Source organism: Sardina pilchardus, chromosome 12 (assembly GCF_963854185.1).
Source record: "Sardina pilchardus chromosome 12, fSarPil1.1, whole genome shotgun sequence".
Classification (NCBI taxonomy): Eukaryota; Metazoa; Chordata; class Actinopteri; order Clupeiformes; family Clupeidae; genus Sardina; species Sardina pilchardus.
In genome coordinates, this window is record NC_085005.1 from 6,552,540 (window position 1) to 6,562,535 (window position 9,996).

The 9,996-nt window shown below is 44.5% G+C and overlaps 2 protein-coding genes across 3 annotated transcripts in view; one reads left to right on the plus strand and one right to left on the minus strand.

Moving 5' to 3' along the window:
• Nucleotides 1-3,021, plus strand: part of rcan2 (regulator of calcineurin 2) — an 82,063-nt gene extending 79,042 nt beyond the window's left edge. For both annotated transcript variants that reach the window (XM_062550952.1, XM_062550953.1), the window contains one exon: nt 1-3,021. This exon is cut by the window's left edge and continues 695 nt beyond it. The gene's annotated coding sequence lies outside the window, so the exon portion shown is untranslated.
• Nucleotides 3,022-6,489: 3,468 nt separating this feature from the next.
• LOC134097548 (tubulin alpha-8 chain-like) lies at nt 6,490-8,922 on the minus strand. Its single transcript, XM_062550429.1, has 5 exons — nt 8,858-8,922; nt 8,680-8,736; nt 8,359-8,578; nt 8,106-8,254; nt 6,490-7,517 (listed from the first exon to the last, which is right to left on the minus strand). Exons 2-5 carry the CDS (start codon nt 8,680-8,682, stop codon nt 6,540-6,542), a joined length of 1,350 nt encoding a protein of 449 aa, XP_062406413.1. The 5' UTR covers nt 8,683-8,736; nt 8,858-8,922; the 3' UTR covers nt 6,490-6,539.
• Between the last annotated feature and the right edge of the window lie 1,074 nt (nt 8,923-9,996).

Genomic DNA, 9,996 nt, shown 5'->3' on the forward strand with positions numbered 1-9,996 from the left:
TTACTCCTGGTCCACTCATGGCTGCCCAGACTTCACCTCATCACAAGTCGTCATTGGGCTCTTATGGACAGCAAATTGGGGGTACGCAGGGAGTTATGTTCAAGGCAGAGAGGAACAAATCTGATGTGAAGGTGTTTTGATTGGACACACTGATTTAATTGAAAGGGATATATCAACACGTCACAAACAGCAATACGTTAATGTTGAGCCAGAGCTACAGTAGCAAAAGTAAATGAGCTAGCTATGTGTGCATTAGCTTGTGTTGCTTTCTCACTCCACCGTTCTGACAGATTAACCCGTGAGGTTGTAACACTTCTTGAAAGCCAGTAGGTGGCAGCATGCATCTGATCTGATCTGATTGCTCACCATCGAATTGGCTCCTTTTCTTTGACGCATGCTTGTGTTGGAAGCCTATTGGTCCACCATAACAAACATGTCTGCCCAAGACCACCATGCCATGTAGCTCTATGGGATGGTTATTACTGGCTTGGCCCTGAAGTGGTAGTCTAGAGATGCGATGGCCTGCTTGTGTTACATACAGTATGACTGTCCTAAGGGCTCAGTGGACGTTTGCGATTCCAGGCCCTGCTATCTCCTTGATGGCTATGGTGGCTACTGGGCAAGCCAGGGATCAGCTCAATCAACATTCACTCTCACAAAATCTACTGAATGTTGAAGAACTTAATCATGAATTGTGTCATGTAAGCCCAAGACGATTCGGTAAGGTACAGTACATTCATTGTAATACTGTTGACCACAATATGGTTTCGAATCATGCCAATGCATGTAGGGGTCTTGTTCATTTTTTGTGAATCATATCTGTTTTGATTTTCAGAATTTTAATTCAATTCAAAACGTAATAAGTTCTGAGAGTGACAAGAGCTGGTGTGACACTTCAAGTGAATTGATCTGATATTTCTAGATGTCATTTTTATCTCCTCAATGTGAATTTCTCTCTTGCTCTGTACTTGTCTTGTTCCTTAAAGATCTGTTTAAGATGTGTAAGAATTAAAAAAAAAATAGACATTTATTTCGCCTGTACATCCGGGCGAACATAATTCCATAGGATGATGAGAAAAGCCAACTGATTCTGTTAGATGTGGAACGAGTGTCTGTAATGCATGGTTACATCATTAGTTTCAACTGTTGTACATCTTGCCATCATTTGTGTGCCTCAGTAGAGTGCAAGAAAGATGAAAAAATATCTCATTTTGTAAAAATTACAAAAAAGAGCTAAGGGAAAAAAAATACCTAATGCATGGCCATAAAGATATACCATCCATTTAAGCCTGTATCATTTTAGTGAGCTACACAAATCCTCCAAGTGCTATTACAGTCTTTGAGAAAGAGGGTCTGCAGTCTAACTCAAACAGCGTTTTCCTTTCATTCAGTGTCTTTTTGGTGTGCCTGGTTCATGCTTTTCTTTCTTTGGCTTAATCTGAATACATATTGATCCATTCACCCCATCAGTCTGCAAAGCCATACTTCTAGCATCACTTTGTTTTATTTCAGAACAGTAAATCCATCACTTACAAAAACAATAACTGCAGTTATGGGATAAAGAGTTGCAGTTACACTGCAGTTTTTCAGGTTCAGTACATTACAATACAGTTTTTCATGTCCGAAATACTGCATTCCTGCATATAATCTCCATTAAATTCCTCAAAAACTGCAGTTTTTAACACTACAAAAACTGCCATTAACCACTGAAAAACTGCTGTTATTTTTTTGGTAAGGGATACATGATAATGAAAGTTTTTCAAAGGGTGTGGTTCAAATGAAATAGGTCCCATCTTAGGTTCAGGGGTCACTGTGTAGCACTGTGACGTCTCCTTACTGTGATGTAACTCTTTGGCTCGTAATGCTCTATGTGTCGTCCTCATATGGGGACTCCAAAATCACACGCTAAAAAATAAGCATCAGACTTCGCTCCATGTGCTGTTTATGTCGCACTGTAATGACCCTCAGTCATGAGACATTATGTTTGACGGATTGCCTCACTCACACCATCCACCCGCCCTTGTTGAATAGACATATTGGTGTGGTTAGTTCCCTGGACTTTGCTGAGGTATTGAATGTAAATGGATTGTGTTACGAATAGACAACTGTAGGTTGGAATGTTCAAACAGTTGTTTGTTTTCTTTTGTTTTGTTTTGTGTTAAGTGGATCAATCTGTCAGTCAGATCAAGTACATATATGATGAAAAAGAAAAGTGAAGGTTCCCTATTAGCTTTGGAAGGGAGCAGGGTACGTTTAGGGCAAGGCCACTGCTGTATATTTCTCTCTTTCTCTCTCTCTCTCTCCATTTCTCTTTGGGATGTTCATATCCTGTGTAGCCTCCCTGTGCTCAGTAGGGTCATTATGCACAGAACATGACACTTGAGACGACGGGTGCAGGACCCAAATTGAGGCCTGATCCACAGAATCCACTCGCACACAGAGACACACACACACAGACACCCACGACAACTTCCTGCATGTGTCGCATGTCAAGCGAGTCTCTTGCGTGCGTAATTCAACATGGCGACTCAATTTCACCCCCCTCTCTCCAATCCAGGCTTTTCAACACGCTAGTTTGAGTAGTTTCTAGATCCATGTCTCAAAACGTGCACACATCAGCTGCTTTCTCCAGCATTCTCGATCATTTCTTTGTAGACCCTGTATTTTGAGCTGTTCGTACCGGTGTGCATATCGTTAAAAACGTCCAGACCTTCTTTCTTCTGTTTTCTCCCTTTTCTTTCTTTTTTGGGAAAAGAATATTCTCTGTGTTCTTTTTGAGAGTCTGGTTGGGAATTAGTGTCACTGACTTTGAGAAACAATATCTGTAATGTGTATACTCGTGCAAGACCATCGATGTACTTTTCATCTACATGTACAATCTGCCTGCCTACACTAAAGAAACATATCTGTATATATTAATCAATACTATTTTTACTGCATTTTTGTACAAATATTCATGGTAGCCATGTACAAGTAGTCAAACTGAATCTACAGTAGTATTAAAAAAAGAGTTTGGTTTTACACTGGTGTTCCTTGTGTTTTTTCTCTCCCCAATAAGCAGCCAGCTAAGGTCTAAGAGAGGACAGTTTCAGCAACATCATTAAATGTATGAATCCATAAAAGTCCATAACCTTACAAAAGAGAGGCATTGAATTGTCTGAAAACATTGCACACTTGTTTTCAGTAAGAACAGTTGATGAATTACACCCACACACGTGTGCATACACAGCCATTTCCAGGGAGAAAACATATAATTTTGTAGCTCAGTGTATGTATGTCACCTTTTCCAATTTGCTAGTAAAGGCTCGGAGCAACAAGGGGAATGTACAAAAATGAAAATCTGAGGATTGAGGCGTGAAATTGCAAATATGAATTGGCCAACCTCTGCAAAGCCCCATTCCCATGCTAAGCAGCACTAGCACTCAGTCACTCTCTGCAATTCATCTGCAATTCCAGTTAGCCTGGAGTCATTACTTCACATCTCCATTTCATTGGCAGAAGCCCAAGAGTCCGGTGCAGCAGCCACCCCCCCCAAAGTAAGTTTGCCAGCACCTGAAATGAACGAGTTGTCAATCACATGCATGACGCTAGTGTGGACCATTTGGGTGTAACATTGCAGAGGAGAAACTAGTCATGTAATGTAGTAAAGCCAAATGTCAGGCATGAAGAAATTGAATATTTTGTACAATGGACATGTACAGTACAGTACCCTGAATGTTGATCATGGCTTTTGGCCAGATTAAATTGCATGATAAGTTACTGGCAAGAATTTGAACACTGAGAATCAAATCAAGATTTAGGCATGTTGCTGACTTAATTTGGAGTTATTGTACTTCACTTTGCCACATGTGCCAAGTAGTGCAATACACAGCGCCACGCACAGCCATACAGCTGTGGAAGAAAAAGAAAATAAGAAACCGCTGCACATTTTTCTGAGATCATCCTACAGCTGCTGAGTGACATTCAAATAAGTTGACAGTCAATTTGCAGTGGTCTCTTAACTCTAAATATGACATTTGAATGTCATTCAGCAACCATAGGATGACATCAGAAAGTGTGCAGTGGTCTCAATTTTATCCAGAGCTGTACAGTATACACTTCTCAAAAAAATAGGGAACACTAGTTCATAGGAGTATAGCATCACGTCAGTCACACTTGTGGGATATTGATCTGGCCAGCTATGTAACAGAGGTGGAAGTGAATTAGGTTCACCTGCTTTGATGTCAACGGAATTTACTACAGGTATACTAGAGGGTCAACTAGAGAGCCCTCTAGTACAACTAGAGCTAACAACTCTGGGCCAACAACTATCTGGAGCCTACCAACCCGATCTCACAACCAATGCAGCCTACAGAGGTAGCACATCGGGCCCTCAGGTCACCCTCATGAAGGCTGTTTCTGACAGTGTGGTCTGAGACATTCACACCAGCAGCCTGCTGGAGGTCATTCTGTAGGGCTCTAGCAGGGCACCTACTGCACTGTTCCTCCTTGCACAAAGGAGCAGATACTGGTCCTGCTACTGGGTTAAGGACCATCTACCACCCTGTCCTGCTCTCCTAGAGCGACTGCCTATCTCCTGGATTCTCTTCCATACTCTTGAGACTGCAGTGGGAGACACAGACAATCTTTCTGGGAATGGAAAGTATTGGTGTGCCATCCTGGAGGAGTTGGACTATCTGTGTTACCTCTGTAGGCTCCAGATACTGCCTTATACTACCAGTAGTAACACAGACCAAAACAAAATGCAAAGCTAGTAAAAAAAAAAAGTCTAGAAGGATAAAGATGGAAAAAATGACCAGTTGCCACCACCTGTAAAGCCATTCCTGTTTTGGGGGTGGTTTCAGAGTTGATCCTCTAGTACACCTGTAGTAAATATCATTGACATCAAAGCAGGTGAACCTGATTCACAACCACCTGTTACATAACTGGCCAGATAAATATCCCACAATTGGGACTGACTTGATACTATGCTCCTTTGAACCAGTGTTCCCTTGATTTCTTTGAGCAGTGTACAGTATGTACTGTAGCTCAGAGTTGAATTGCTTCAAAAGAACAATTCTCAGACAACTACAGAATCTTATGCCCAGATTTGTTAGTTAACACTAGAAGCGCCGTGCCGTTCTGACCCACTTATACCTAGAAGTGCCGCGCCCCGGTCATCAAACCGCTTTGACTTCCTACTAGTAGCGCCGTGCTGGTGTGAACTCTAGGCCTACTTAAAACGCGGCTGAGGCGGCAAAAAGACCACTGAGTCCTCAGACTGGGACGCTGTTACTTAAACATAATGATAGCTAAATGGCGCTTCATGCACGAATCAAATCGTTTGGTCATAAATTCAGTTTGCACTAAGCAGGGGGTCAAGGCTGTGTTGATTAGCTTCGGCAAGTTAGCAAGCGCCATTTTCAATTATGGCGCCTCATGGAGCATTTAGAACCAGCTCCGTGCACGAAAATCCGTGTTGGGCACGAGCTCTCATGCGCGTACATGTTGGTGGACGGGTACCTACAGCCAATCATTACTCCGTGCGACACTCCACTGGACTCAGGTGTGCGTTCCCGAGCAACTTTTTCTGCTTGTTGTTACGCGGCAAGCAAGGTATGTGCATTATCGCCACCCTCTGAACTGGAGGATGACTCTCTTTTTACAGAATGTCCAATAAGGATCAATGTAGGTCCATGCGTCATTTCCAGCTTCGGATCTTTGCGCATGGTCAGAGCCGACTGGCGCTGGATCGGAGCTCCAGTGTTCAATATGGCGTTGACGAAAATTGGCCGGATTTACTAGCCTAGCATCGGCCATTCATTTGTATGGAGGGCGGGACTTAGTCACGCTCTCCAGTTATATATAATACCTCCATGGCACTAAGCCATGTGTCATTCGTGTCAGACCGCATTGTTTCCAGGGGGTCAGGATTTGACTGATTAGCTTCGCCGATTAGCAAGGCACTTCCTCGTCGCCATTTTCCAGAAATACATCATGTCCGGTGCCATTTCTCCTCATGCTGATTGGCTGTTCCACTAAATCACAGAATACATACTGCACATTTTTAAACTATATGTTTTATGGTAAAATATTCTCATGCCCGACTGACAGGAAACCCTTGCGACATCTGTGAGAAGAGAACAGCAGCCTTAAAAGGCCTGAAAAAACAGGCAGTGATGTCACAGAAGTAAGAGCAAAATAACTCTAAACTAGCTTGTACCGGTGTGCTTTTGATCATGTAAAAATACTGGGTGATAAAAACACGCGTATTTAGGAAAAGTGGTGAACGTAGAGCCCTGGAATTTAATCGAGTGAAAATATATATATTTTTTTAATCACCGTGGTACCAGGACCGCAGCCCGACAGTTCTAGGTATATCTAGGTCAAACCAACATGGCGCTTCAAGTAATAGGTCTCCGCGGCAAAATGACCGGCGCTTGGCGCTTCTAGTGTTAAGAAACATACAAAATACACTTCCAGGGGATAAAGATTCTCAGACAACCTACATATATTATAATGCCCAGATTTATTAGTTAAACAAACATACAAAATACACTTTAATACTCGTCTTCCTCCTCTTCATCATCCTGTGCCGAGTCTGCCCCAACTTCCTCATAGTCCTTCTCCAGGGCAGCCATGTCTTCTCTGGCCTCGCTGAACTCCCCCTCTTCCATGCCCTCACCCACATACCAGTGCACAAAGGCCCTCTTGGCATACATCAGGTCAAACTTATGGTCCAGGCGAGCCCAGGCCTCGGCGATGGCAGTGGTGTTGCTCAGCATACACACAGCCCTCTGCACCTTGGCCAAGTCACCACCTGGCACCACCGTTGGCGGCTGGTAGTTGATGCCCACCTTGAAGCCGGTGGGGCACCAGTCCACAAACTGGATGCTTCGACGGGTCTTGATGGCAGCGATGGCGCTGTTGACGTCTTTGGGGACCACATCTCCGCGGTACAGCACACAGCAGGCCATGTACTTACCACGCCTTGGGTCACACTTCACCATCTGATTAGATGGCTCAAAACAAGCATTTGTGATCTCCGGCACAGAGAGCTGTTCATGGTAAGCCCTCTCTGCAGAGATTATTGGGGAGTAGGTGACCAGGGGGAAGTGAATGCGAGGGTAGGGAACAAGGTTGGTCTGGAACTCAGTGAGATCCACATTCAGAGCCCCATCAAAGCGCAAAGATGCAGTGATCGACGAGACGATCTGGGCAACAAGGCGATTGAGATTGGTGTAGGAGGGACGCTCAATGTCAAGGTTGCGATTGCAAATATCAAAAATGGCCTCGTTGTCCACCATGAAGGCACAGTCAGAGTGCTCTAGAGTGGTGTGAGTAGTGAGGATGGAGTTGTAGGGCTCCACTACAGCAGTGGACACCTGGGGAGCAGGGTAGACCGAGAACTCCAGCTTGGACTTCTTGCCGTAGTCCACAGACAGACGCTCCATCAGCAGGGAGGTGAAGCCAGAGCCAGTGCCTCCTCCGAAGCTGTGGAAGATGAGGAATCCCTGAAGACCCGTGCACTGGTCTGACTGAGACACACAAACACATTCAGAAGTCACATCATGCACAACATTCTCGATTGCTATAAAAACTCTCAATGACCTCCAAAAGGTTATGCAAACAAAAGGTTCTTGAACAAACTTGAAAGCAACCAGGCACACCCACTAATGGACCCTCTTCCTACCCATAGAAGATAAGACAGAAGTTTAAATCCAAAAGAGAACATCAGCACACGTCTACCGTTGATCGAAGTCATAAATCCTCAGAACTCCAGACATTCTAAAGGTAGTATATGCAACCACAATGCTACAGGTAAAGTAAGGCCCAATCCCATGACACCCCTTCACTCTACCCCTTTCGCCTACCCCTCCGCTTTGCGTGTTCACATGTAGGGGTAGGGATGTCCCAATTTCCGTTAAGGCAGAGGGGTAGGGGAAAGTGGTAGGGCTATATACCCCTCCAAACGAAGATTTCAGAGGAACACTCCAAAACGGAGGGGTATGAGCAAGGGCAAGGGGAAAGGTGTAGGTGAAGGGGTAGGGGTAGAAATGAGATTGGCCCTTTCAATTCCCAATCTTTAAAAAGTTGGGTCAGCTACTGTTAATCTGGTCACCTACCATTTTGCGAATTCTGTCCAGGACCGGATCCACAATTTCCTTTCCAATGGTGTAGTGCCCACGAGCGTAGTTGTTGGCTGCATCCTCTTTACCAGTGATCAGCTGCTCCGGGTGGTACAACTGACGATAGGACCCATTACGGATCTCATCTGTCAGGAGATATCAAGTCAGCTTTTCACAAACCCAAATCTCTTTAGAGTGCCCCAGAGGTCAGAAACCAAATAGTCATTTGAAGAGACTGGCATTTATTCACCTATAACAGATGGCTCCAAATCAACGAATATGGACCGAGGAACATACTTCCCAGCACCAGTCTCACTGAAAAACGTGCCAAAAGAAGAGTCCAGTAGAGTTTTGCTGTCACCAGCAACTGTTCCATCTGGGCAGATACCATGTTCGAGGCAGTACAATTCCCAACACGAGTTTCCAATCTGCACCCCAGCTTGGCCAACATGGATAGAAATGCACTCCCTCTGTAAAATGAGAGAGAGAAAAAAAAGTGAGTCATCAGAAATGCCTTACTAATCATCCAACTCAAGTAGTAAGCCAATTTAAGCAAAATGGAGGCACTCACCATTCTCAAAATAAAGGTTTAAAAATCTGCCCAAACTGCAAAGTCTGCTAAATGCACCTTCAACAAACAATGAATACTTGCATTAGGCTTCCTTTAATAATAAAGGTCTACTAAGGAACTGAAGAAACATTCAAATATTAAAACAAACATTTCAATCACTCTGTCTCTGACAACTTACCTACTCCGTGAAGGACCATGAACTCCAACCTCTGAGTCTGTGTGATATAGTGAAGATTGGGAAGAAGGCGTGGCTTCCAATCAGCACCTCTTGTCCAATGTCTGATAAGCTCATTTCACAGTGTCAAGGGGTGGATCTCCTTGATCCTCAATGCTCGGTCTCAAAGGCTCACTGGCACTGATCTATAGGCGCGTTCAAGTTGGCTGCGCAGCACAAAAACTGCGCAGCACAAGATGCACGTGGTTAAAAATCTGTCCACGATGGTCTAGATGGGCGTGTTTTCGACTCGGCAGTCGGTATCACATGGCCTCAACTTATCGCGGGAGCAAGGCGTGGCCAGGCGGCTGCTCCGCAAAAGAGCAGCCGGTCTGGAGGTACTGCGGAGAGCAGCGGAGCCTAGACCCTGCCTTCATGACGTCAGGTCTTTGCCCTAATTGGCTTTTACATCCCTGACGTGTGTGCAGGTGTTTAGATGCCTCCCCATATCCACAAGAGTCCGTGCGGGTCCGTGACTCGTGATTCGTCACATGGTCAAGTCTAGCCAAGTCTACACTACGGGAAGTAGAGAGTGTACAACTTCATAGCAGCGTTTGCATCCCCGCCCCTGCTGCCACCGGCAGCTCTCGTTGCTGCAAAAGGTCATTTGGAGTTGAACTTGAACACGGCTTATAACTAATACTGGATAGACTATCCCATTGTTGCCGCCCCATCATTCTTTATCTAGATCAGTGAGGACGAGGATCAAGGAAGGAAGGGAGGATGTATAAAACACCAAATGAGAAGCACCCAAGGTGTCTGGCTTCACTGATATTAATGATACCTTAATTGGCAGGCTAAAAAGTGAAATATGCTGTTCCAGAGGAAGTGTTCCTAAAAAGCTACAATCTTTGTCCTATGGAAAAATAACACATTTTGAATTATTGCACCTGTTCGCAGGGACGAAGAAATCGGAAATGCAGACATTTTGCTCCACACACTTTTGTCATCTGCCTTCTAGTGGATACTATGATTTTTGCCGCATTAAGACTGCACACTTTGAATTTTGCTACCTTGCAATGCAACTTGCCATAGGTAGTTAGATAGCTTCAATTAACCCCCGGATCCTTATGGGCTGCTTCGGTTCCTTTTTTGAAGGTGAA

Excerpts from the sequence above, each read along its gene's own strand:
- LOC134097548 (XM_062550429.1), bottom strand. Across the intron at positions 8,255-8,358 it reads TTTGGAGCCATCTGTTATAG|ATGAGATCCGTAATGGGTCC; the intron begins GTGAATAAATGC and ends ATCTCCTGACAG. Across the intron at positions 7,518-8,105 it reads TGGACAGAATTCGCAAAATG|TCAGACCAGTGCACGGGTCT; the intron begins GTAGGTGACCAG and ends TGTGTGTCTCAG.